Source organism: Sapajus apella, unplaced genomic scaffold, assembly GCF_009761245.1.
Source record: "Sapajus apella isolate SASKATOON/1434 unplaced genomic scaffold, GSC_monkey_1.0 scaffold36, whole genome shotgun sequence".
NCBI lineage: Eukaryota > Metazoa > Chordata > Mammalia > Primates > Cebidae > Sapajus > Sapajus apella.
The window spans coordinates 320,343-347,310 of NW_022436976.1; the positions used below are offsets into that span (position 1 = coordinate 320,343).

The 26,968-nt window shown below is 38.3% G+C and overlaps 1 protein-coding gene and 1 long non-coding RNA gene across 4 annotated transcripts in view; one reads left to right on the forward strand and one right to left on the reverse strand.

Moving 5' to 3' along the window:
- The window catches only part of CLCA2 (chloride channel accessory 2), a 32,058-nt gene extending 10,279 nt beyond the window's left edge, over positions 1 to 21,779 (reverse strand). Inside the window, exons 1-10 of one of the 2 annotated variants that reach the window (XM_032296366.1) lie at positions 21,135 to 21,779; positions 19,927 to 20,064; positions 16,921 to 17,071; positions 14,610 to 14,718; positions 13,092 to 13,251; positions 10,792 to 11,019; positions 6,782 to 7,012; positions 5,585 to 5,762; positions 4,340 to 4,446; positions 1,572 to 1,796 (exon numbers count right to left, since the gene is read on the reverse strand). In XM_032296366.1, the coding sequence (XP_032152257.1) occupies positions 1,572 to 1,796; positions 4,340 to 4,446; positions 5,585 to 5,762; positions 6,782 to 7,012; positions 10,792 to 11,019; positions 13,092 to 13,251; positions 14,610 to 14,718; positions 16,921 to 17,071; positions 19,927 to 20,064; positions 21,135 to 21,320 (1,713 nt within the window). In that variant the 5' untranslated portion in view covers positions 21,321 to 21,779. The remainder of the gene's footprint in view (positions 1 to 1,571; positions 1,797 to 4,339; positions 4,447 to 5,584; positions 5,763 to 6,781; positions 7,013 to 10,791; positions 11,020 to 13,091; positions 13,252 to 14,609; positions 14,719 to 16,920; positions 17,072 to 19,926; positions 20,065 to 21,134) is intronic. The other variant, XM_032296367.1, reaches the window with a different exon arrangement.
- Positions 1 to 26,968, forward strand: part of LOC116563733 — a 39,801-nt gene that overhangs the window by 10,159 nt on the left and 2,674 nt on the right. The window contains exons 4-5 of one of the 2 annotated variants that reach the window (XR_004274541.1): positions 4,313 to 4,458; positions 4,544 to 4,605. This is a non-coding gene — a long non-coding RNA (uncharacterized LOC116563733). Of the gene's footprint in view, positions 1 to 4,312; positions 4,459 to 4,543; positions 4,999 to 26,968 lie in introns of those variants that run through there. The other variant, XR_004274540.1, reaches the window with a different exon arrangement.

Consider the following 26,968-nt stretch of genomic DNA (forward strand, 5'->3'; position numbering starts at 1 on the left):
ATGTGTGCTTCAGAAAGATCACTTTGACAGAGGTAAAGAATGGACTGGAGGGATGGCAGTTCAGAATCAAGGAGGCTAGTTAAGGGGCCATCAAAAGGGTGGTGGGTGTGGTGGCTCATGCCTGTAATCCTACCACTTTGGGAGGAGGCAGGAGGATCACTTAAGGTCAGGAGTTTGAGACCAACCTGGCCAACATGGTGAAACTGGATCTCTATCAAAAAACACAAAAATGAGCCAGGCATGGTGTCAAGTGCCTGTAGTCCCAGCTACTCGGGAGGCTGACGCAGAAGAATCGCTTGAACCTGGGAGGTGGAGGTTGCAGTGAGCTGAGATCGTGCCACTGCACTCCAGCCTGGGCGAGAGCAAGACTTCATCTCAAAGAAAAAAAAAAAAAAAAAAAAAAAAGGGATGGGGCAGCATGTGAGGAGACTCAGAATTCAGGCAATGCAAGAGTGAATCTGATCAACTTACAACTCTGATTAGAACCATTAACAGTTCCCTTTCACTTTCAGGATTCAAGCCCCTGTTCCCTTTACCGTTGTGCAAAGCCCTTGCTAATACAGCTCCCGTTTATCTGTCTAGCCTCACTACTCCTCTCTCCTTCCTTCGTCTACATCCCTACCTTATGGATTACCCTACTCTATTGACCTACTCTAGTTCTGTGAACAGCCATAGTCTTTTTATCTGAGTCTATGTGCTGTTTCCTCTGCCTAGAATATCATACCCACCTCTGGCCCCATTATTCCTTATGTTTCCATTTTGATGTCTTCACTACCAGGAAGCATTCTTCCTCCCACCTTCTTGTATGTTCTGATAGTACCCCGTTTATACTCTTACAATGGCATTTTATTGTAAAGTACCTAGGACAAGACCCAGCACACCCAGTAGACGCTAAAAATCATATGCATTGCGTGTATTCATATTATAAATTATAAATAAAGGTTTTTTGGTAAGCATTTAGAAAAGTGTGTTTATGGCTGGATGTGGTGGCTCATGCCTGTAATCCCAGCACTTTGGGAGGCTGAGGCAAGTGGATCATCTGAGGTTGGGAGTTCGAGACCAGCCTGACCAACATGAAGAAACCCTGTCTCTACTAAAAAAAATATACAAAATTAGCTGGGCTTGGTGGCGCATGCCTGTAATCCCAGCTGCTAGGGAGGCCAAGGCAGGAGAATCGCTTGAACTTGGGAAGTGGAGGTTGCGGTGAGCCAAGATTACACCATTGCACTCTAGCCTGGGCAACAAGAACTAAACTCTGTCTCAAAAAAAGAAAAGTGGTTTATGTGGATTATGTAAAGAAAGATGTAGACTAGAAAAAAAATAATCGTAATACTAGTAGAAATACTAATTTCCAGTGTTGAAATACATGGTATCTAATATTTAAAATTGGAAATATACCTTAGTTATCCCTCTTAAGCTTTTAATATTCACAAAATGGCCTCATAAGTTTAAAGTAAACTTTTGATATATTAAAACAAGATTTTCTTTACACAATGTATTTAATTGTGATTCAACTGAAAATCACAAACTTGGCTGAAGGTTCTTCTTAGGAAGAAGCTCACAACACCTACCTTAGCTGTTCCTGGAATCCAAAGACTAGCTGTCTGAAAAGTTAGATTGGTGATAAAATTATTTGTGTAGTATTTTCTTCCATCAGGATCAAATAATATAATCTCAGGAGGACCGCTGGTCTGCCACGTAACTAGAAAAACAGTGTCATTGCCCACACTGTTATCCATAGTCACAGTGTTTTTCAATTGATGATGAGGTTTAACATTTTCACCTGTACTTTCAAGCTGTTAAAGAGATGATATATATGAGAGTTTCTGGTGTATGCATAATCGTTCCTTCTTTTTCACTTATAACAAACAACAATGAATTGGTAAAAATAAAAATAATTTAATTCTGACAGGTACTATAGTTATTCATAATTTTTCATGTAAAAATACTTTGCAAAGCAAAATATTGCATGTTATTTAAGTACAGTAGGTATAAAATATTTTGTGGTAGTTAATGCAAGTATCATTTCATTATTCTTTGTTAAGAGATTTTAGATGTCCTCATATTATCTCTCATCCAAACCAACATTGGCCTCAGATCAGCAATTATAATAACAAGCTTTTTAAAATTTTCATTTGTGAATATGCTCAAATTTTATTAATTTATATATAATCTGTCCAGATCCTTTTACACATTTCGATAAGAAATAAAATCTTGGGTTTTGGCACAGTTTTATTACATTAAAAAATTATTTAGGCTAGGCGCAGTGGCTCATGCCTGTAATCCTAGCACCTTGGAAGGCTGAGGTGGGCTGATCACCTGAGGTCAGGAGTTCGAGACCAGTATGGTCAACATGGTGAAACTCCGTCTCTACTAAAAATACAAAAAAATTAGCCAGGCATGGTGGCATGTACCTGTAATCTCAGGTCCTTGGAAGGCCAAGGCAGGGGAATTGCTTGAACCAGGGAGGTGAAGGTTGCAGTGAGCCAAGATAGTACCACTGCATGCTAGCCTGGGTGACAGAGTAAGAGTCCGTCTCAAAAAAAAAAATTATTTAGTCATTCACAATAAGCCATGTGTGTGCACATGCATGTGTAACATGTACAGAGTGCAAGCATATGCCTGGCACTGTGCTAAAGGCTTCACAATCTTACTCGAGCCTTATGTAACTCCTCTGTGATAAATACTATTGTTATCCACATTTTGCAGATGAGAAGAGTAGTCTTAGAGAAGTAATTTGCCGATGTCACATAGCAAGGAATCAGAACGTGATAAAACCCAGTGGGCCTGACACCAGAGCCCCTGCATTTAATCACTATGTATTTGCAATGGATACAAGTCTGTAAATAACTTTGAAAATTTGCATTTATTAAATAAACACATTAGTAATGCTTCATTAAATTGCTCAAACATGCAAAGCATGTAAAATTATATTGGTGGGTAACAGCAAAGACATTGTGGATTGTTTGTTCAAATCAATTTAATAAATATTTATGGATTGCTGACTGCTGTGCCACATGCTGTGCTGGGCCCTGGGCTGTTGAAGGGGATTTACATATAGTTCCCATCTCTTTACTATAGTCAGTGGGGCTAATGACTCCAACAGCTTCAGGGGAGGGGGACCAGTTTGGGAATGATAATGATAATTTGATCCCATATGAGTAATGTTTTGTTAAATTTGTTTTTTACTTTTTAAACATTTGTATTTATTCCATATTATTGAAGAGGAAGTCATAGGGCATAAAGATTGAGCATTATCAGAAGAGTCAATTGTAGCCTAATCTGTACTAAATGTTGTCATCTGAAATTCACATTTTTACTTTTTATTGTGAAATTGAGGTTATTGCCTTCACTGTGTAAATATAATCATCATGTTAAATATTTCCCAGCAAGAATTGACAGGCTGCATTGGTCACATCAAGCCATTAACTTGGCAGTTACACTTGCCATCTGTCAGGAAACTATAGATGAAATTTTATTCAAAGCATTATTCACTTATGTCCAAATTATCTTTAAAGTACTTAGAAAAAAATGGCCCTTTAAAAATGACTTAATTAGAGGAAGCTTTTATGAGCAAAATTATGTAAGCTGTGGTAGTCAAAGAGATATTTGGATATTTGTGGTAGTTAGAATTTAATGAAATAGTTGATACCTCTTATACAAGGAAGAGCTTAAAAGATGTTGAAGAAGCAAAAATTAGATGAATTCTGAATCCCAGCACTTTGGGAGGCTGAGACGGGTGGATCATGAGGTCAAGAGATCGAGACCATCCTGGTCAACATGGTGAAACTCTGTCTCTACTAAAAATACGAAAATTAGCTGGGCATGGTGGCGCACACCTGTAGTCCCAGCTACTCAGGAGGCTGAGGCAGGAGAATTGCTTGAACCCAGGACACGGAGGTTGCGGTGACCAGAGATCGCGCCATTGCACTCCAGCCTGGGTAACAAAAGTGAAACTCCGTCTCAAAAAAAAAAAAAAAAAAAAGATGAATTCTGATTGATGGAAAGTCACTATGACACTAAAACTAAATTCACAGTTTCTTAGTTTTCTTCTGCACCTTGCCTCCACCACACCCCAACCTGCACTTTGAGCCACAAGGAAGGAGCAAGCTCCACTCACAGACTTTGAAAAGCTGAGGTGGTGATTGTGGAAAATGGCTCCTAGGGCTGAAAGTCTGGCCCTGGTGATGTCAAGCAGCCTTTTAAAAGTCTTCCATACACAGGCCGTTACATATTCAAGTAAGGCTAATGAAGCAGGTAGCACAATTTGTTGATTTCCTTTGTTTCCTTCTCTCTTCCCATTCCCCACCAGGAAATATAACATGGAGAAAATTCTGACCTGAATACGTTGCTGGAAAATGTCTCCAGTTCCAGAGGAAATTCTACTAAAAGCGTCGGTCATGCTATTGGAGTTTGATGTATCTGGAACGAAGAACTTTAAACCTCCTGAAATACATGGTAGGGATGTTAACTATTAAAATGGGTAAAATAAAACAAAAATAAAATGTTAGGCCTTTTCCAACAAACTTTCTTTACATTACAGTGTTTTGGGGAAATGGGAGCTGTGCTTGACTTGCTTTGCCTAACATTCTGTACAACCACATGGTAAGTGGCCCTAGGTGAGTGGTTTCAGCTCTTCTATTCATGGCTGTATTGCCAGGCCATAGAACTTATGCACAGTACATAAGAACTCAATAAACATTTATTAAATAGTCTTAAGATTAAGGTAATTTTTTAGATAATTTGGTTAATTACTATTTACATTTCTATATGTTTACATTTATATTGTGAAAACATTGCTTTTAAAGATAATTCAGTAAAAGCTTTCAGTTGTCAAATCAGCATGCCCATTTTTTATTGAATAAGGAATATAAGATAAAATTATTCTGTGCCTCATTTAGTATAAAAAGACATGTATCTTAAAACACTGTGTGTGTTCCCATTTTAGAAGTTAGTGCATTTAATCTTTTTTCTTTTTAGAGATGGAGTCTCACTCTGTCTCCCAGGCTGTAGTGTAGTAGTGCAATCTCAGCTCACTGCAACCTCTGCCTCCTGGGATCTAGTGATTCTCCTGACTCAGCCTCCCTAGTAGCTGGGATTATAGGAGCCTGCCACCATCCTCAGCAAATTTTTGTATTTTCAGTAGAAGCGGGGTTTCACCATTTTGGTCAGGCTGGTCTCAAACTCGTGACTTCAAGTGATCTGCCCACCTCAACCTTCCAAAGTGCTGGAATTACAGGTGTGAGACACCACACCCAGCCACAGAGCATTTACTCTTAAACATTCATTTTAGCTGCATGATTATGCATGTTCAGACTGGCTTAACACAGAATTATATAATATTATTTTTTGGATGTATATAATTAGGACCTTTAGGGAAAATGTAAAAAAGAAAATCAGCAAAATTTTGACAGATTTTAGCAATATGTGTGTATGTGTGTTTAAAAAGCAAAATGTGTGTGTGTGCAAAAAACTGAATATCCAAGACACAACCGTGAAACTTACAATGAGTTTCATGGTTGTGTCTTGGATATTCAAGTTAAAAGGAAATTCTCTAAAAGATACGTTTATAGAAGTTTATTACCTGTAAGATGTGATAATTCCTCCAGATTTGGGACTGCAGATGAACCCAGGGCAATGGAGTGAATTGTTGAACCACTGCTGAGCACAGTGGGTATGCAATTGCCAATAAGCTTATCATCTCCACTGGTCACTAATATCATCACAGAGCCATAAGTTTTTCCATTCAGCTTTTCAACCACCTAAACATAGAGAATTAGTCATTTGGAAGGAAATGTAGTTCAAATTGTTTTACTGAGCAGAAGAATTCGCTCTAATGCAAATTCCTGTCGTAGCTCCCTACGCTATATGCCCATTCCCACTCAGGCTTTACCTCACCCTATCACAGCACTTGTCACCCTACATTCTACTGCCAGTTTGCTTGTGAGCAGGGAATTTTCCTACTTGAATCATCAAGATGTCCCCATAGTTTAGAGTTGTATCCATCATAGAGGCTATGGTATACACTATTGTTTGACCAATAAGAGGGCCTAGGGCAGTGGTTCTCAGTCTTGGCTACACGTTAGAATTGGATGGGGAGACTTAAAAAATTTTAACAGTCAGGTCACATCCCAGATCAATTAAATCAGAATCTCTTGGGGTGAGACTCACGCATTAGTATATTTTTAAATTCCCAGGTGATTTCAATAGATAGCCAACGTTTAGACGACAGGCAGCAACAACCATAGCTGATGTGTCTTGTTTGCTATCAGATAAGCATCCCAGATACTGAATTCAAACTTGTGTTGGTTTAGATAAACTCTGTCATTCCTGAAACATACCTCTGGCCTTAATTTGTTCTGATATTCTTAAAGTCTAGAATGACTATCGACAGAAGCCAGACATGCCGATTTCCACAAGAAAATCTAGGGGTAAACATGGCCACAGCTGAGACAGTCCCAGAATGGCTAGAACAGTTTAGAAAATGCCCAGATGTTGTTTAGGTCCCCTAGTCTTGGCCACTGTATTCACTGATTTGCTCATTCTGTCAACAAGCATTTATTAAGCAACTAATGTATGCTAGGTACTTTGCTAGGCACAAGGAGTACAATGGTGAATAAGGAATGGTTCCTGACTTGAAAGATAATCCAGCACTACTTTCATAGTTGAGGCTATTATGACCATGCTATAACAGACTGCCCCTCATCAGAGGAAACCTTATATTACCAAATAAGGGAAAGGAAAATGATGGTGATCCAAGGCTTAAGATGCTCTACTGTACCTCAAATCCTTTCTTAAGTCCTGAACAGATGCTGACTTCTGCTTTAGCTGTTACAGTGGTAGGCAGATAGGACACCAGCAACTTCCGATCATCATCACTGTTAATTTGGTGTAGCTGGGCTCTGATCTCTCCCTTGCTATGGAAACTGGCAATGCCCACGAAGGTATGAATTTCAACAATCTGCATCAAATAAAATTCTGCAGCTTGTTGTAGTTGAAGGAGTCTGTCAGCCTGTGTCCCAAAAAGGAAAAAAGAAAATGAGAACATTTGGTGGGTAGACAAAAGTATAACTAAGTAACTCAATTAGCAAACATCTCTGCTAATTCTTTAGAGATGTTGTCATAATTTTTTAAGCTTCAAAAAATAACATAATATTAGAATATTGTTTGATTAATGACAGGCTCAAAAAATGCCTGCTTTCAGGGAAGAGAGAGTGACTTGGAGCTTTGCCCTCAACAAGCTTTTCATAATTTACTGCTCTGCATTTCTCATCAGTCCGACTATTTCTCTCCAACCCAGAATTTAAAGATCCATGGACCCAGCTGAGACGAGGTTCGTAACTGCTTTTTAAAAAATGCAAGTCCTGGTAAAAGTAAACATTGCAAAGAGACCTTTGCTAGAGAGGAGTAGCAGTCAGAGGACCCATGATCTGCCCTGGCACTACCCACTGCTATTGTGGTCACCTTATGTTGGGTACTTCATCCATAGAGTGAGGATGATAGCTTTCTTGTTTATTAAATTAGAATTGCTGTGAGGATCAAGTGAGATACATATATGGCAGTACAGTTATACCATGACGGGCTAACCAGGTATAAAGTAATATTAGTGACCAGTTTTGGGCAGGTGATACTACTAATTAGTTCACTAGGGTCACTTGTTTTGAAGGCTCTGGGAAAAGAGAGGAGCAGCAAGTTGAGCTTCAATGACCACCCTCTCCGGGTTGACCCTGATCTCCATCTCTAACTCGGGCATCCTCCTGGGTGGATCTGGACCTACATTTCACACTTCTTAGGACACGGGTTTCTGGTTTAACTAGTTGGGAATGATGACTTGATACCATGAAGATGGCAACTCTACACTTTAAATTCAAATATTGTTTCTCTTAAATATTGGGAAGTTGTAAAAGGGGTAAAACAAGGACTTTGAACTCTGCCTTCAACTTTTGCTAATTATGTGATTGTAGTAAAATTATTTCGTTTTTTTAGCTTCAGTTTTCTCATCTGAAAATGGATACTGAGTAAGCACTCAGAATAGAGTAGCTATTGCTGCCTTCACGGTCATCAGGTTATCATTCCCAGTCTTGATCTCTACTCCCACGTAGCTAAGCCAGCAACCCCAATCTCTCTCTTACCATTCCTATGTTACCAGTCTCCATATTCTTAAACAGGTCCCAAAATATCAGTGTCTTAAATTTCTCTATCCCGTTCACCACCTCTCAGATTCACCCAGTATTAGTTATAGTCATAGTCATACCAATGAATGCCTTTCCCTTGACCAAGTCCCTCTTATTTTGCCTCTTGGCCACTGCACACACTTTTGCCTTCCCACAAATGTCCTCCTTTCTTCTCTTTCCTTACATCACCTAATCTAGCAAGCACCTAGTTGAGTCCTAGAAGATTCAACTCTAAGTTGATTCTCTCAGTGAAATCTTCCTTGACCACTTTCTTCTGTAGCACCAGGTGCTGCCTCCTCAGTGCTCCCATAGTAACTCACACCTCTGTGGAGCTTGGTCACCTTGTGTTGTATCCAGTCACACATGTGTGTCATGTGGCCCTCATTAGCTGTAAGCATTTCAAAGCAGATACCCTGTTCTTGTCATCTCCGTATCCCTTAGGCCAGTGAAGTGTGGGCACCTGATGAATCAATGGCCATAATGGTTCAATGACTGTTTTTGGCAGGAAAATGGAGGAAAGTTTGGTTTGCCGTGAGTTCATTCCTTTAGGCCTGCTTCTCTTCTACGTACTTCAGGTCTACTTTCAAGTACAATCGTTGTTCCTTTTCACTTCATCCATTCTGCTCAATCTGAGACCATATTTGAGAAAAGCATGCCCTAGTCAACTGCAAGTAGGCAACATGTCAAAACTATTCAAATTCTGGCTATATTTGTGGAGTTTTTAGTGTTTCCGATATAAGCCAGAAAAGGCAAGTATTTCAAGACTATTGATCCAGAGAGCACAAGGGGATAAATTCTCTCCTTGGATAAGTACCATTAAAATAAACAGCTACCTCTTATTATTTATTATGAACTAAAAATTTCATATTATCTCATTTACTCCCCCCCAATAACCCTATGAAGTAGGCAGTGGTATGCTGGTAAATGTTTACTAACTGTTTTCTGATGAAGAATGAAAGGAAGGAAGGGAAAAAGGGAAGAAGGGAGGCAGGCAGGCAGGCAGGCAGGCAGGCAGGCATAATTCACAGCAACTGCCAGCTTCTGTGGGGTAAATATTCTCCCATGTGTGAAACCATGGTTGATTTCGAGCTGTCAATGTGATGTCAGTGAGTGCACAGTTGGGATGAAACTGTAGTAGCACACCATGCGTATGCAGTAGACCAGAAATAACCTCAAGAATTTAGCTCAGGGGTCAGCAGAAGTTTTCTGTGAAGGGCCAACTAGTAAATATTTTAGGCTTTTCTGGCCATAAGTTCTTTGTTGCAACTCCCCAACTCTGTTATTGAAAAAATAAAGTATCCATAGACAATATGTTGACAAATGAGCATTGCTATATTCCAATAAAATTTTTATTTATGGGCAGCGAAATCTGAATTTCATATAATTTTCCCATGTCATGAAAAATCCTCTTGATTTTTTTTAACCATTTAAAATATAATTCCATCCTTATTTTGTGAGCCATTCAAAACAGGTAGTGGGACATAGCTTACTGACCTTGGGCATAGATAATCGTAAAAAATTATAGGAAAAAATAAGAAGTGATGAGTTTTGAGTATTTCATATATTTGTTTTCATATATTTTATTGTAAGCTTACATAGTTTGTTATTAATAGCTGTGTTTAATTACTGGTTTGCAGATTTCCTAAAACTTTAAAAGTTGGCTCTCATGAAAGTAGGCACTATTATCTCTATCTTCCAGATGAGAAAACTGCTTCAGAGAGGCCATCATGCTCTTTATAACAAGGACATATTACACAATAGTGAAGGAGCCAGGATGAAAGCACAGCTGCCTGCTTGCAGAGACTAAGGCTTTAATCACTCAAAGCAGCTGGAGACTGCTAGATTGCCAGATGACTGAGATATAGTCTTCTGCATACAATGACATGGAAAATCTCCATATACTGAACATTCATTTTCACTCCAGATTCACAGTCTGCTTCCTCAACCAGGGATATTTACCAGTGAGCAGAAAGTAGCCAGTAGGAAATTTCGTTACACATAAGAATTTGGGAAAAGATGTTGGTTGGAAAGAGTTTCAATTAGTAGCAAAAATGAGGGTTAGAAATTATTTGTGTATTTCATTTATCTACATGATCTCAACTTTTGGGCCACATTCTGAATTTGTTCCTCCCACCTCCCCCCATCCCTCAAAATAGGATGTCCTTGGCTATTCCAAACCTTTTGCCTCCTCCAATTCTCACCCTTACCTCCTGAAAATTAAAATAATTAAAAACTGATAGAAAAGGCGTGGTGGCCAGCGCCCGTCGTCCCAGCTACTTGGAAGAGTGAGATGGGAGGACCATTTGAGCCCTAGAGGTCGAGGCTGCAGTGAGCTGAGATTGTGTCACTGCACTATAGCCTGGGTACCACTGTACTCCAGCCTGGGTGACAGTGAGGTGGGAGAGCATCAGGATAAATAGCTAATGCATGTGGGGCTTAATATTTAGGTGATGGGTTGATAGGTACAGCAAACCACCATTGCACACCTTTACCTATGTAACAAACTTGCATGTCCTGCACATGTATCCTGGAACTTAAAATAAAATAAAACAAAATTATAAAGAACTGATAGAAAAAAATGATAAACATTTACATTCATTTTAGTTCAAAACGTTACCTTTGCCATCTTGCTGGACACGTCCAGCACTAAACAGACCACTTTGACACCAGCCTGTATGAGGGAGAATGTGGGAGGAGGTGGAAGCTCAGTCCCATTCATGGGAAAGCTCTGGTGAAAGTCAGTGGAGTCTATGATTACATCCCATGCACTTCTGAGGCTGCACATCTGGTTCTGCAGGTTTGGTGCTTCTTGGTTGTGAGTACTTGCATTACAAAATTCAACCACCTGGCAATAAAAATAGCCTTTAAAAGAAAGGCACTTCTCCCATACCAGACAAACTTCTCATTCTCAAGGAACTATGGGTAAAAGAAAAGGTGAACTGAAAGAAAGAAAATCAGAGGTGCTACAGTGATATATCTCTTTCCTTCAAGAATGACATCAAATTTACAAATAAACCTTGGCATTCTTGCTGGAAACACTAGCAACTTTGTGGTACTGAAAGCAATTTCTATTAAAATTTATTGTTATTTGGATAACAGAGAGAAAGTCAGGTGTGTGTGTATATATGATTGTACACACACACACACACACACACACACACACACACACACACACATAATCTTAGTCTTAAAAAACAAAGCAAAATGATCTCCCTCCTTCCTTAGCACAATATTGTGTTAAGAAAACAGCCAGGATAAGTTATCTTCAGCAGCCTATGCCTTGGAATAATATTTAATGACCGCTGCACCTTTATTTGTTGATCAGTCAATGTATATTGCTCTAGCTCAAGTACTGATATCTGTAAAAATAGGATAAGGGAATAAACAACTTAAATTTACTTCCTGATCCCCCCTCACCCTCACCCAATTTGGAAATATAGATATAATACACAGAAATATATATATAATTCATTGAATGATACTGAGCCTATGCCAATATCCTACTTAAAAATATGGTTTGCTTTGCTAAGCAATGCATCACCATCTATTCCCAGTGGCTCTATTCCTACAAAGAGTCAATACTTCCTGTTAACAGCGCAATGGAAACTTTGAGGTAGAAGAAACTGAACAGCCTCTCTAATCTCAGCTCTAATTTCATAGAAGAGAACACTGAAGCTTTGAAAGGTTGATAACTGCTTAAGGACCTGAGTTTCTTAGGGAAGTGCGGAGACTGGAGCAGAACCTGGTTTTGCTTTGCTTTGTTTAACCCTTTTTCTTCCATTTCATGACTATGGTTATGGGATTGTTAAACTTTTCTGACAAGATATTTATGAGTAGGTCTTTCAAAAGATCATGAAGATAGCACCTAATCACAAATAATGTGGATCAAATACATTGTTAGTTTCAGATATTAAAGCTACAAATTAAAAATGTAATGGATGAGATAAGAAGTATGAAAAATTGCCTTAGAGTTACAAAATAACTCCTAGTCCTGACTAAAACCAGACTGAAATAAAATAGCTTGTTAACCCAGGGGACATTGGTCAGCCATGGAAACAAAGAGAAAACTCCACAGAGGCACATGTGGGCTGTACCTTCAGATCTGTGAATAGATGACCCACAGTGTGACTTATAGGTTTTTGTGAACTTAGATAGATATATCAGGCCATGAAGGCTGATGCCACTAAACCTCTGGATCACCTAACTCCTTCTTTTCCAATTCCATGCTCTCAGACCAGGCATCTGGTGAGAACTGGCTGTTCCAGACTGCTTCATCCAGAGAGAAAATAAGTTGGCCGGAGGATGCAAGTATGAGATCCTTATGACAGAGTGCTCTTTTAAAATAATAATTTTAAAAACAATATTCTGGATTTGTATGATAGTCTCTTGTCAGTTAGTTAGCATGAAATATTGACAAAGTTGGGTTTCTGAACCTGCAAAGCAGAGAGTTGGTTGAATTTCCCTAGTGATACCTTACCTTTCTTTTCAGGTTCTAGACTATTCAAAACAAAGGAAAGAGATGTAGGAACTGCATTTCAAATTCGGAGTGGTCTGCTATAAGTAGCATTTTAAGAAATGAGAGAAATATAATCATTTGTTATATCACTCTCATTAACTCAATGTAATTTCTTATGAAAGGATACAAGAACACCACCATATGAACAATTTATTTCGTGGTCCCCAGAGTCCCCTTGTTAAACCTCCCAGGAAAGCAAATAGTCACGATCCTAAAGGTATTATTTTGGTAATTATCTTGGGGGCTTCAGTTTTTAAATCTGTAGAATAAAATCTAGATCAACTCTAAGGTCCCCCAAGTTCTAAAGTATAGTGCATCTTAATTGTCTTATAATTTAAATACTTGAAACATGGGAAGAGAAGGAATCCTGCAAGAGTTTGTCATTCCAAAGGCATACTTACAGAAGATAAACTTTGCATGAACATTATTGATGCAGTTGCATTTTGGGTGCTATTGTAGATAAAAGTGCATCCTTCTTTAAAAAGCTTACTAATAATACAGTTTTCTTGAGGGCAAGGGCCTTTTTCACACACAAAAATGCCTGTGATATCAGATGAACACCTAAAAATGGAAAGAGAAACTAGGAATTAGGTCTGTTTTAGAAACATTTATGTTTCTTCTTGACTAGCTTATATAATTGTTTCAAGGATTGTAGCCTGCTAGATACATACAAACCTTTAAAAACTGCTCTGCTGGCCAGGCGTAGTGGCTCACACCTGTAATCCCAGCACTTTGGGAGGCTGAGGTGGATGGATCACCTGAGGTCAGGAGTTTAAGACCAGCCTGGCCAACATGGTGAAACCCCATTTCTACTAAAAATACAAAAATTAGCCCAGCGTGGTGGTGGGTGCCTGCAACCCCAGCTACTCAGGAGGCTGAGGTAGGAGAATCGCTTGAACCCAGGTGGCAGAGGTCACAGTGAGCCAAGATCATGCCATTGCACTCCAGCCAGGGCAACAAGAGTGAAACTCCATCTCAGAAACAAAAAACAAAAACAAAACTGCTTTATTAAGAAAGTTCACTAATTTAGAAATGCATTCTACTTTATTTTTAAGCATTTTATCTTGATGGAGGGATTCTGTATTAACAAGGGCTTTAACGACTAAATAGGATCAAAGCAAAAGATACCAGGAAATCCAGATGGACTTTGGGAATGAGTGGCAATATCCTGGGTCAGCGTTCCTTTGAGTTCATTTCCACTTGCCATCAGGGAAAAAAAGAGAATGAACATGTACTGATAATATTTAACAGGATTCTTTCCTAAATAAGCAATCTCAAATGTTGTTGATGGGAATGAAAAATAGTGCCATTTTTAGGAGAAGAATCAGTCAATATCTACCAAAATCACCCTTTGACCAGTAATCGTTGGAAGAATTTGATATGTGAATCCGTCTGCACACATGAAAAATGACACATATGTAACGCTATGAACTGCAGTGTTATTGATAATACAAAAGATAGGAAGCAACCTATGTGTCCATCAAGAGGAGACTGGTTGAATAAATTATGATACAGTCACATAATGGAACACTATGCAATTACAAAACGCAGAGCAAGGAAAAACATGTATTTCTAATCATTTGAATTTGCCTGAAGAAATACTGAAAAAATAAACAAGAAACTAATCAAAATGGTTACTTAGAGGGCATGAGGGGAAACAGTGAAGATAGTGCTGTGAACAAGACAGCTACAAGCATGACTTTTTATATTATTTTGATATTTGAAACACATCAATACCAATTTAAAAATGACGTATAACTTAAGAACTGAAAACGAAAGGATCTCTTTCTTGTCAATTAAGTTTTAGCTGCAATTAAATTAATTGCTTAATAAAATTAGGCAATAATTTAATTGCTTAAATTGTAAGCAATTTTAGAGTCAAATAAATAATGAATTATAACATTAGAAAGAGTAATAACCTTGTCACTTTAATTTGATTTTGCCCATTTATGTAGAAAGGTTTGTCATTGTTATACTCATCGAACACACCCCAACGGAGATGGGCCCATTCATGGACAAACACTCGGCCTGTGGAGAAAAAGCTAGTGAAGACCAACATTTCTTGACTACACATACTCATTCCAAAGATTTTAAGTTACTTCCCTCTTTCCCCTATCCCATTCCCATCTCCTCCCCCTCCACCCCCACCATCATAAAAAAGGCAGCATGAAAATATGTTTGGTCTTGTAAAAGCAGTAATTTACTTGTTGCACATCTATTTGAAGCTAGTGAGCAGTACCACTTCCTCTCATTTCCCCAATGAAGCTGCCCAACAGGTTTCTATTCAGCTTCGTAGCAGCCTCTAAATTCAGGGTTTGGAGAAAGGGAAAGAAGCATGTCCAGACATGCAAATAAAACTTTCCTCATCTTCTGTCTGAGCTATCCAAGCAAGCCTGCTTTTTTTTTTTTTTCCCTCACAGGTAATTTGTCTATCTAGAGCAACGGTTGAAACCTAGGTACTAGAGAGGGAGGAAGGAGCCAAAAAGGAGATCACAGAATCTTCTCCCTGGATGGTCCTTTCTCTTTTATTTTATTCCTTATTCTCCATGTTTATGTTTATTTTACAGCTTGTAGGTCAGGGAAACCCCCATCTTCAGCATGAGATCCTTTAAAACCGTCTATCTCTCTAAATCTTACATTCCTTCAAAGTTCAGACCACAACTTTCTCATATAAGCTTTCCAGATGAACATCCCTCCCAAAGCACACATTTCTTTTATCAATTATTTGAAGTTCTGGGAACTCAGGAAGCGTGTGTGGAGTTGACTCAGGCTGTGGCATATTGTGTAATTTTTGGACCTTGAGACAAAGGAAGGGAGGGTAACAGTGCAAGCTGTGAATGTTGAGGGAAAGATTGTGCCTACTCATGAAATTTAGAAGTGCTGATGAAATCATGTTTGAGCAGAAATTATCATCATCTCATGGTTACTAGGAAGAAAAAAACAATGTTTTTCTAAAGATTTATAAAGTGTTTTATAAAGTGTATTTTATGGGGTGTGCCACTCCACTTCCTGCTAACTATACAGAGGATAACAAAATCCTCGTTAACAAAACCCTAGTTTAGATTTAACTAGTGTTAAAAAAGAAAATTAAGACATCACTTGAAAGGTACTACTGTTAAGTTGAATCAAAAACAAAAAATGAAGATTGGGATAGATAGTCCTTGACTGGTGATCTGTGCTCACTATTTTCTCTCTCAGATCTCATTCACTAAATACCAGTCTCTAGGCCTATTACCCTGACTTCTCTCCAAAACTCCAGCCATCAATATCCAACCGCAGGCGGAACCACTTTCCCTGGCATAATCTACTGCTCCTCACCATGAACTTGCCTAGGTCCACATTTGTGAGATTTCTTCTTTACGCTGGTTTTGTCCATGTCTGACAAAAACCTGGTGTGTGCCTTGTTCCTTAAAGCTGTCTCCACATGCCTATTTCCTTTCATTCTGCAGCATTTCAGACCTCTTTTTGTTTTTTATCTCTGGAATATTTCTCATCACTTAGAGTTGCTAGAATTAAGTATGGTAACATTTGAAAAGCAAATTGCAGAGCTCCTAGCACATAGAAAATTCTCATTGTCCTTATTACTATCCTTCCATCTCACTGCCTCCACTCATTTTTAAGTCTTGTGGCCCTATACCTCGACTTCTTCCAGTTATTCTCCTGATATCCGTTTCTCCCCCATTGATCAGAGAGAGCCAGATTAATCTTAAAACACTGCTTTGATGGAGTCACTTCTGTAGAAACCTTGAGTGTGGCCATCTTAGTGCATCACCCAGCCTCATGTGCATTTCAGCATTTTCTCCCACTGCCTACAGTCTCCCTGAACCATCATCGGGGTCTCTGTCTCTCTGATGCCTTTGATTTTTTGGCTGCCACAGTTTTCTTGATAGTCTTCCCACTATTTTCTCCCTTCTTTCCATTTATCAAAATGATGTTCAACCTTGAAGACCTTTTCCTTTGTGAGGCCATTTCCTACCAACCTTAGCTATAAATGACGTTTCCTTGACTGAATTCTTATAGCAATCCTCTCTGGGTCACTAATCTGGTGCTGAACTCTTTCTGGTTTACTTTAGCCCCCCCATCTTGGCATGGGTACAAAGCCTATCTTCCTATTTGAGTGGTAAGTCCTTGACAAGTTTCAGGTTTTGTAAGTGAGTCCCTTTCAGCACCAAGCACAGAATATTATAAATAGTACTGTCCAATGGCCACTGTTTCATTGGTCCCACTTACCTCGTGATCCATAGCCAGCTGTTAAGTTATCATTCAGTAGGAAATTAGGTGTGAAACGAATGTATTTTCCCTCTTTTCCACACCCTCTGTGCTGTAGGGTGTATGGATCATCTCCATGTGCCCCATACCAGTCAGTCACTATGACATTTGCCTAAATTAAAAGAAATGCCTTGTAATAGTTTCTCAACTCTGATGTTGGTGACATAAATGTATATATTCATTAAAGCACTTTGAACTGTACGTTTAAGATGTGTGCATTTTGTTGTACATAATTATACCCCAATTTAAAAACAGAATTGAAGAAAAACACCTTGTATATGGAGTTTAAAATGCACCCACAGCTAAATATCAATAAAATCACTTGGGATTTCCAAAAAGGTCTATGTTATAAAAGCTTAACAAATTTTTATGGAACTTCATTACTTCCATTTGACCTTTCTACTTTTCAGATTAAAATATTCTCAAAAGTGAATCCTGTAAAAGTCTGATCTAAGAAAACACTTAATTACACTATAAAAATATAATTAAAATATGTGAAGAAACTCTAAAAGCATTTATACATCATTCAGAACCATATTATAAAATGTTACAGCCTTTTGTAAACAACTTTCTGTGGGTTATTTTATTGGCGTAAGACAATAGGACATTTTTCTTTGGAAATTTGTCCTCTGTTTCCTGTAACCAATTCCAATGAAGTTATATTTTATCTCATGGCCTGATCATTTCCCTTACTGTTGTCGAAACATATTTTAAGTCCAAAACTGAATTATCCAGTCATATAACTATCAAGACAATAAAATATTATATACAACATTGTTTCTTTTGTTTTCAGGAAGAAAGATAAGATATTGTTCTGGACATGCCCTTAACAGTTAAATACGCTGTTAATATTTTTAAAAATCTGATTTTGGAAAAATATACCTAATATGATCCAATATATATAATTATCACTCTATGTACTATATATATATATATATATATATATATATATGTTGTGCATGTGTGTATGTGTGTGCATCTGTGTCTATGTGTGTGCCACTGAGAAGAGGACAATATTTTTCATTTTTACTTTCCACATTTCTACATTATTTAATTTTTTGCAGTGAGCATGAATTACTTTTATAATAATAAACATTTATTTTTAGAAAGATAAGAATTCAAGCCTAGGGCATTACAAGGAGGAACCTACAAAAAAGGCTGAAGAGGTCATGCTCTTGGCTAGTCCTCGCTTGGATAAAACCTCATTCCTATGTCTGAAAATTCGTCCTGAGGCAAAAAGGGAAGAGTGCTCTTCATGGAATGGAATACTCAGAGGCTGTATGGGGTTACCTTAAACCTTGTAGACCACAGTAATTCAGCTCTTATCTACTTTTCCTAACCCTATCCCCCCTTCATTGATTCCTACCTACCTACACCACATTGTAGACTTGCACGGACAATAACTACATTGCTGGTCCTTGGGTTCTCTGCAGTGCCTAGCATGGCCCCCGTACATAATGATCATTCACTAAGTGTTTGCTTAATTGACATTCTGGGGTTAAAGAATTGGTATCCAACAGATACATGAACAGCATTCAGTGACTATTGTTTCCTTTGGTCATTCTGTTCACTCATATTTTCATTTTTGCTTTACTTATTTATTTCTCTCCCCTCCATTAGTATCAAGAGTATTACTTTGGCAACTTGGTTTTGGTGTTTGTTGTCTCCAACACCTCTTAGTTCTATTGAAGGCCAAGTAGATGAATATAATCTCTATTGACAGGTAGCAACAACAAAGCTTAGTGCAAAAAGCATGGGTTTTAGAGTCAAATAGACATTCAAATTGTGGCTCTGTAATTTACTAGCTGTTTGATTTGGGACAAAGTCCATTCGAGCTCCAGTGTTTTAATTTATGATCAAGGAAATTAATTTTAAGTTATGTGATGGTTTACCCAGTTCCCCACCTATCCTATCTTCATGTGCAAGCATTGTCAAATGCTTTCATCTGGTCATAAGTTACACGCTTTTCACAGGCTCTTTAACTTCTTTAGAACATTGAGGTACCTATCTGGATTGCTATACCATTCAATTTCTGACAGAGTAACTTCGAGGGAGAGCTAAGAATGAAACAGAGTTAGGAAATTTCATACTGAGGGTCAGAAATAAGGAAAGGGGAAAGCTTTACTACATGTTTGAGTCATTCTGTTAGAGATGCAGTTAGTCTCAAACCTACTCCATTGCTGAAACACTGAGCTAAGTTGTCAATGCCTCTGCTTCTGGCCCTTCTGGTAGCTGCAGTGGGCTCTTGTTCACAGTTGACTTCAAACAGTGGTTTACCATTTATATTATTTAACTTTTACTTATAGTGTGCAGAGTAGCATGTACCAGACATCATCATGGGTGCTTAATCATGATCTGCAACTTATGAGAACCTTTCAAGGTGAAGTTCTTCGATGGGGAAAAAAAAAAGGTAGCCATTCCCCTACTTACCCACATCCCCACATCCTTCCTCGCTTCCTTCTAATCTCCTTATTCCTCTAAAACAGTATCCTGGACTTGAGCTAATGTGAAATTCTGATAATCTAGCCCATGGCATGAGAAGGCAGTCATATTTTCATATGCATAGTGGTTTATATTTTTGTCTGGACATGCTTGTTTATTGTCCCCAACAGGATGGTAAAAGGAGGTAGTCATAATTGCAGCTCTTTTTGCAGCTCATCCTCAATAGGATAAAACTAGTTCTTGATCCTCAACCAAACTTTTCAGAAAAGACTCTGTAAGTTACAAAATAAAGAGATTTTCTGAGAAGCTACTTAGGCAATGGCATTTTACACATTTTTTTACTCCACAATTTGTACTCATTTATTCTCAGATATTTTGTTGATAACATTCTGCCCATTAATATTATTTATATTTTTAATACCGATGATTTGTTTTTACTTAACTTCTCACTTTTAGAGTTTGAGCATAATATATTTTTGTGTTTTTTCCCCCTTAAGATCATTTAATGAAATCCTGGAGTCTTACCTTTTCATATGATTCTTGTTTTACTTTGCTGTAATTATTAGCTTTCCATGTGGCAGGTATTAAAATTTTTATATTTCTGAAAAATACTCTTCTTTTGGTAGCATTAAATAGGTAAAATGAAGCTTCAGTTATCATTTCCTATAGCCAGACAAAAGAAAAACTGATTTTATCATTTGTAAATCCTGTATGTTTTGGTTTTATGCTTAAACAGTAATAAAAAATATTGAAAATAATTTGAAGAAACCCATTTCTTTTAGAGAAAGCACTAGACTTTGGAAAACATAGAATCATTTTTTTTAACTTTAAATGATTATCTGGAAGATTTTAGGACACTAATTATATGTCTGTGCTTGCCTTCATAGTTTTCCCAATTTTGAGAAAGGCTTTTAAGCTATTACTGAGCAAATCCTTTTCATGTCACACCTATGGGCATGTTCAAGATCACACCTTATGGTGGTATTGATTTCACTAAAGCAATACCAAAAGAAGGCTCTTATATATTAGAGCTATGATCCTCCCTTGCCATATTAAAGTAAAAATGGTCAATTATGTTACAGCACACTAAGTGAAAAGAAATAATTTTGCTTTTTGGCCTTTCACTCTTTCTACCTAAGAATTCTCACCCTCAGGATGGAATCCACAATATGATTTTAACAAGCATGCTCGTTATCATGCTTGTTCATTAGTTAAATATTCAATCTTTGTTGCCACAATGGGTTGTTATTTTTCTAAGTTGCTACCCTGAAGACAGTCATGTAGGAAAACAAAAGAGCTGAAACTAGTAGTAACCAACAATGTAAAATGCCTGGCACTTAGTTGGAGCTTAAAAACTAGCTCTTCTCAGCTTATTCCAGTTCCCCAGTTTTCTCTTCTTGTTTTTCACAACCTCCGTCAGTTAGCACAACTACTTTTAACTGCCCTCAAGTCATTATTCATTTGTTGTAAGAATTCCTTGCCTGTTTATTTTGAAGATTTAGAAATCCAACAATAACAAAAGAGAAGACTAGATCAACACTTTGAGCTGAGACTACACAGAATTAGATGAACAGACTGGCTTAGTTAGCCATAATCATAAACCTGTGGCACTATCCTTTATAAATGCTGTTCTATTACTCAAATACAAACAAGGCAGAGTAGTTAGCTTTTTAAAGAAGGCTACAGGTCTGATCAAATGGGATACTCATATTAATTTCATAATTTCCACTCACCTTAATGTTTGAGATGAGATTCTGATTCTCAGGTACCTGAGGATTAATTGCAATGAGCAATCCATTATACCCATTGTCTCGAAGCTGTACTCCAGCTCCCAGGAATGGGAGTTCTAAACTTAGGGCAACCAGGAGAGTCACAAGCTTCAGGTTACAAATAGGACCTGCATTACCCCTTTGGATCATGTTGTAGAGAAGTCTCCAGTTCACTCACACTGAGCAGGCTGCGTACATTGTGTCAGGTTTTCAGTGCGGAAGCAGGTAGTTTCTTCTTGAGCTTGCAAGGTTTTAGAACATAAGATGAAGGAGGTGTCTTCTTTGAAAAATCTGGGGTGGATCCATCTGGGACCTGCCTCTGCAAGTCCTTTTTCTCTAGGCAATGCTACACTTGCCTGTTCTGTGGCTGAGCTGCTTCCTGAATCATGGTTGGGCAAGAAACTTTCTGCCCCTCATTCATTTTATAACTTCTCAGAAAGAAGTGGGGAATAAGACCAGAGGAGCTTAAAAGCAGGAAATCTGGCTGGCTGGGCTGGAAGTCAGTATATCTGAATTGTTCAGTACATTTGCAGTAGAAACACAGAAGTCTATAGTGATTTCCTCTCCTTGTTTTTCATAACCTCCTCCATCAGTTGGCACAACTACTTTCTACTGTCCTAATTTTTCATTTGTTGTAAGATCTCCTTGCCTGTTTATTTGCAAGATTAAGAAATCCATTCTTCAGCCCAGTCCCTAGAGCCCTTGGGTCAGAAAGTCTGGGCAAGCTCTCAGCTGATGGTTGGGGTCAGGTATCAGATATCCCCCAAGGAGGGCCAACTGCCAGGAACTTGGGTGCCTGTGCATTCCTCTCCCTCTGGCCTTGCTACCTTTTGTCTCTGTACCAGGAAGAAGAATAGATTTCTCCTTCAGCTCTCTCCTGAGGGCAAGGCCCTGCCTCAGTCAACCCTCCATTACTCCAGGACCTAAAATAGGATCTAATATATTGTAACAGTCACAAATATTTTGTGACTGATTCATAATACCTGATATTTACCTCATGCTTTAAAGTTTACAAACAAGCTCACTTAAATATAAATACTCTGATGCAGGCATAATTTTTACTTTTCAGATGAAGACAGACACTTGAGGCTCAGAAATTCTGATTATGAAAATTAGCCAGTGAGAGAAGAAACTAACATTTATTGGGTGAAGTATTTTATTATACCTGTTTTATGGGTGACAGAACTAATTCTCAAAACATTCTAAGTAACTTGCTCACGGTTGGGAGTATTATCATCATACTAAAATGAACCAACTGACTCCAAATTCCGTAGTTTTTCCGTATATATGTTCTCTCTTAGCTACTAAATTATCTTAGGAACCTCCTCTCTCCCTCTTCTTTGTGTATAAGAACACTGCACAGTGACAGCTATTGTAAAACTAAAGAAAAAGTTTTATTCACAGGGTTAGAGGTCCACAGCCAACAAAACCTCAGTGTTGGAACCATCTGCACACTCTTCCCTGCTGTGGCCCCATCTCTGAAAGTTGCTGGGAAGGGGAGTGTAGCAGTTAGGAAAGGGTTTGTCTTGCTCTAAACAGGGATTTCATCACCAACATTGTCTCTTTTCTGCTCTGCTTTCCATCTTCATGGCCAATGTGATGTCACTCTTCTCCCCACCAAGGTTGGATTCTTCTGCACCTGGGCTTTGACGTTGTACTGCTCTGTTGACAGATGCTGAGGAGATTTTTTTCACCTTGCTGTCTTGCTTGAAACCTATTCTCTTGCCTTTTCTCACCTGCTTTTCCTTCAAATTCCAGCTGTGTCCTGGAAACCCGGCCTGAGCTCCCTAACTAGGTCAAATTCCCTTCTTTCATGCTTCTATAGCATCAGATAACTCACCTTTGCTGCATGAACATGGTAACAATGTTACATTTATACCATATAATTGATTGTCAGCTTCCTGCTGTATGAGAGAAGGAATGGGATCTGGTTTTATTCAGTGCTTTCCAGCGCCTAGCTCGGTAAACTCTCTGTGGAATGACTGAATGAATGGAGTCAGGAGAAGTAAACAAAACCAGATGGTCAAGGAGCATGGGATTACAGTGTAAAAACTGTTTCCCTCATTTTTGTTTTCTAGAAGGCATCTCTTCTGTTCTAGAGCAGTTTCCCTCTTGCTCCCTCTTGACAGGCAGTGCTTGGGTAGGGCGCACCCCTGGAGAATGAGATGGCGCTGGTCATTACATGGCTGCCCAAGTGTCTAACCCTAAAGTTCAAAGGTCAGTTTATCTGACTTGTCTTCTAAACCAAATTCCCAGCCGTAGATATTTTCTACTTGTTCAAACTGTGTCTTTAGAGTAGAAGGACAGAGGTGTGGCTGCTCTGAAGGCTCTGTCTGTAACTGTGACTTATTGAGCAGAACAACGCACTTCATTTCAAATGTCCTTGGCAGCTTATTTTCTTATGCCAACCTCTTATGATTTGAAGAATAAAAATATTCCCATCAGTAAAGCAATATGCTCGAAAACTAAACTCTTAAGCACACTGTAAGGGTGGCTTTTTTGCCAACACCCAGGGAAGTTTCTTTTTGACGCTTGTATAGGTTATTTGCTGTGGAAGGGGGTGATTGAGGACTGACATTCAGCACTCTCTCCACTTGCTTTTGTCATTATGATGGCTCCCTTGGGATGTGAGGGTGGAGAATATTGGCTAGAGTGTACATGCAGCTTTATAAAGAATAGCCACAAATGACCAATTTTGTCCAACTTCACTTGGGTTGAAACCTGAACAAGCTCACTCAGGCTTCGCTTAGCCTGCTTTGAGAGTCTAGGCATGATATCCACCCTTGTCTATCTGCTTTTGTTTTTTAAACTTATAAGTCAGAGCCCTTTTTTGTTATTCTTAAAATCATAAGAGGTTGGCATAAGAAAATAAACTGCCAAGCATATTTGAAATGAAGTGCATTGTTCTGCTCAATGAGTCACAGTTACTGACAGAGCTTTTGGAGCGTTTTTGTTATCAGCAACCAGGCCTGGGACCAGGCCGGCTGAAGGTCTCTTTTTACTGCCTTCTCCTGTCATCAGGCTGACCTTACAGCGGACACAACCATAAAGTGGGAGAAAATGGAATTGACTAAAGGAATTAGAAATTATATCTGAGCACAGCATATTTTAGTAAAGTGTGACTTTGTCAATAAAGTGAACATTTTATCCTTTCTTTAAAAAAAAATCACTGGTCATAGCTATAATTTTAGATTTTATAATATCTGAGAAAGAAAATATATGTAAAGGACAATAAAGGAGGAATACAGTTTTCAAGTATTTATTTCAATGTTATATAAACTCTAGGAATCTGCTTTGCTTTTATTCTGCTTTCAAGAAAATAAGAGTTATTCAATTTCAGTAACTGAAGAATCAAAAGCACATCTTTGTTCATTGTCTGACTCTGCAGTTCAACCTGGCCCCAGAAGGGCCTGTCTATTATTTTTCATGGAGTCAGCTGGTACAGACCCACAATCTAAGTGAATAAAACATCCAATTGGTGTCAGAGCAGTCAGGAGATTTGACATCTTGGGGAATTCAAAGAAAATTTTGGATGATTTCCTCTCAGGCATTGGTTTCAACAATCCCATTTAGAAGAAGAAAAGGTAGTATACTGTACAGATTTGAGCTACACAGCTCATGGACCACATTAGTTTATGTAATTCCTGTGAAATAAATCAGAAAAGAAGTGAGACAAATTGTCAACACTAAGAATTTAAACAAAACAAAGAGTTTGCCAAGAACCCAGATGGTACATTTTCTATCTCCTTTATCCCATTTCCTTCCAATTTAGATTCATTTCAAAGCAAAGGGACAAAGTGGATGGTCCAGATAGGGTCTGGGAAGCCATTTGTGTAGTCAAATCACCACCATGCCAAAGAATGGAGATCAAGAGCAAAAGTGAAACACAATAAAACATAAGGTCAGAATTGAGCCCCTCAGGATAAGCCAGTGACTGCAGAGACAGCTGCTTGAAAACCTGACAGTGAAAAGCCTCCAAAATTGAAAAATGGGAACTGTCTCACATTGCAGAAAGAGGCACTGAGTTTGGATATTATGAAGACACTCTCAGCAATAAAGGCTTATGGGCACCAGTCATTATTAGAAACAATCTCTCATGTTTGTATGATGCTTTGCACTTTTCAAAGCCCTTCTCCATCATACTGTATCTCACGAGTCACAGGAACTTAGAAATTCTGCTTCTGTGGAACTTAAAGAATAGTAAGAGTAGCTATCTTTTTAAAAGGACCATTTAGGTGAGATCTGTCTTGGACATAAAGTTAAGATTGAGCTCCCATGATATCTTTAAATCTTCTCTGCGTATCAGTCCACTGTAGAGTGTCCTGTGGTATGTAAAGAATGGGAGATACTGGTTTTACTCTCTTGCTGTAGGATCCGAGTAGCATCACTTAAACTCTTGAGGCTTGGTTTTATTATAGCCAAAATAAGGGGGTTGATCTACTTAATGGTATTATTTTTCCTCACTTTCCTCATTCATTTCACTGTGGCAATAACTCAACAGATTATCTTATGTGTACACAAACACACCCAAACCCTCCAAAATTTGTCAAAATGAATGAAAAACAGGAAATACTTTTAATGATAACCTAATTTTAAAAATGGGAGAAAGGATATGGAACATTTCGCATTTGCAAAACAGCCACAAACTTGCCTTTTGTTAAAGGCTGTTGTATCTACTATATACCAGGTAGTATATAGCATCATGTAAGATATTATCATTATTACTGTTACTTTTGAGAGGAAAAAAAAGAGAAAGCAGAAGTGTAGGGAAACTTATTAAAGAGATGAAAAATAACCAGGGAGACTCAGAACAGCACACAAAAGTAGCAGCACAAGGTGTTGACTCTGTTCTTTCCTGGTTTTCCCTTGAGTGCTTCCTGCTCTGACAGTGGCCTCCATATGTTTCTGAGACTCCAGGGATTTGCCAGATTCTCCTCTTGGCGGCAACCCCACTGGGAAGGGGTAGCAGGTGTTTTTGTTCTCCTTCCTCTACTTCCGCTGCTTCTGATACTCTATTTCACTTTGCCTGCCCTGTGAAGAACAGGAAGCAGCTACAACCAGTTGAAAGATCTGGCAACTGGGGTATTAGGGCTCCCCCTTGTGTTCTTGGGGTGCAGGTATCTGGGGCTCTGAATCTAAACAAATTCTCAGCAACAGAACAGGTCTGCACAGACCTCCCTTCCAAAATGTACCAAAAGCTGTCTAGAACAGTGCTTTTCAAGTTTTATTATATGCAAGAATCACCTATTCAAATGGAGATTCTGACTCAGTAAGATGAGACCAATATTCTGCGTGTCTATTAAGCTTTCAGTATGCTCCCGTACATTTCCAGTATAAATGTAAATTAATTTATGACTGATGCAGCCTTTGTTTTATTTTATAGTCATCACTAAAAGATGAATTATGAATTAACAGGGAATTGTTAATTTCAGCCAATCAATGATATCTTTAATAAGTGAGGATTATCCATAAAGAATGAATAAATCATTATAATATACATTAATAACTTATGCTAAACTCAATCTGACTAATATATGAAATATATATTGGAAATTTATTTATGTGGATGAGGCCATTGGTCCTTGGGCCATACCTGAAGTAACCTCTGGGTCAGGAGAACTCCTGGGAAATGTCTAGGGATTTACTTTGTGATTATCGCCTTTACACAAGAAAGAGGCAGCCTTTGTAGTCTTTAAACACATTTTCACCTTCTGTGGAAAAGTCCTGTGTATTCTTCAGAATTCAGTAAAAAAACATTGCATTAGTTATGCTTTTTTTTTTTTTTTTTTTTTTTTTTT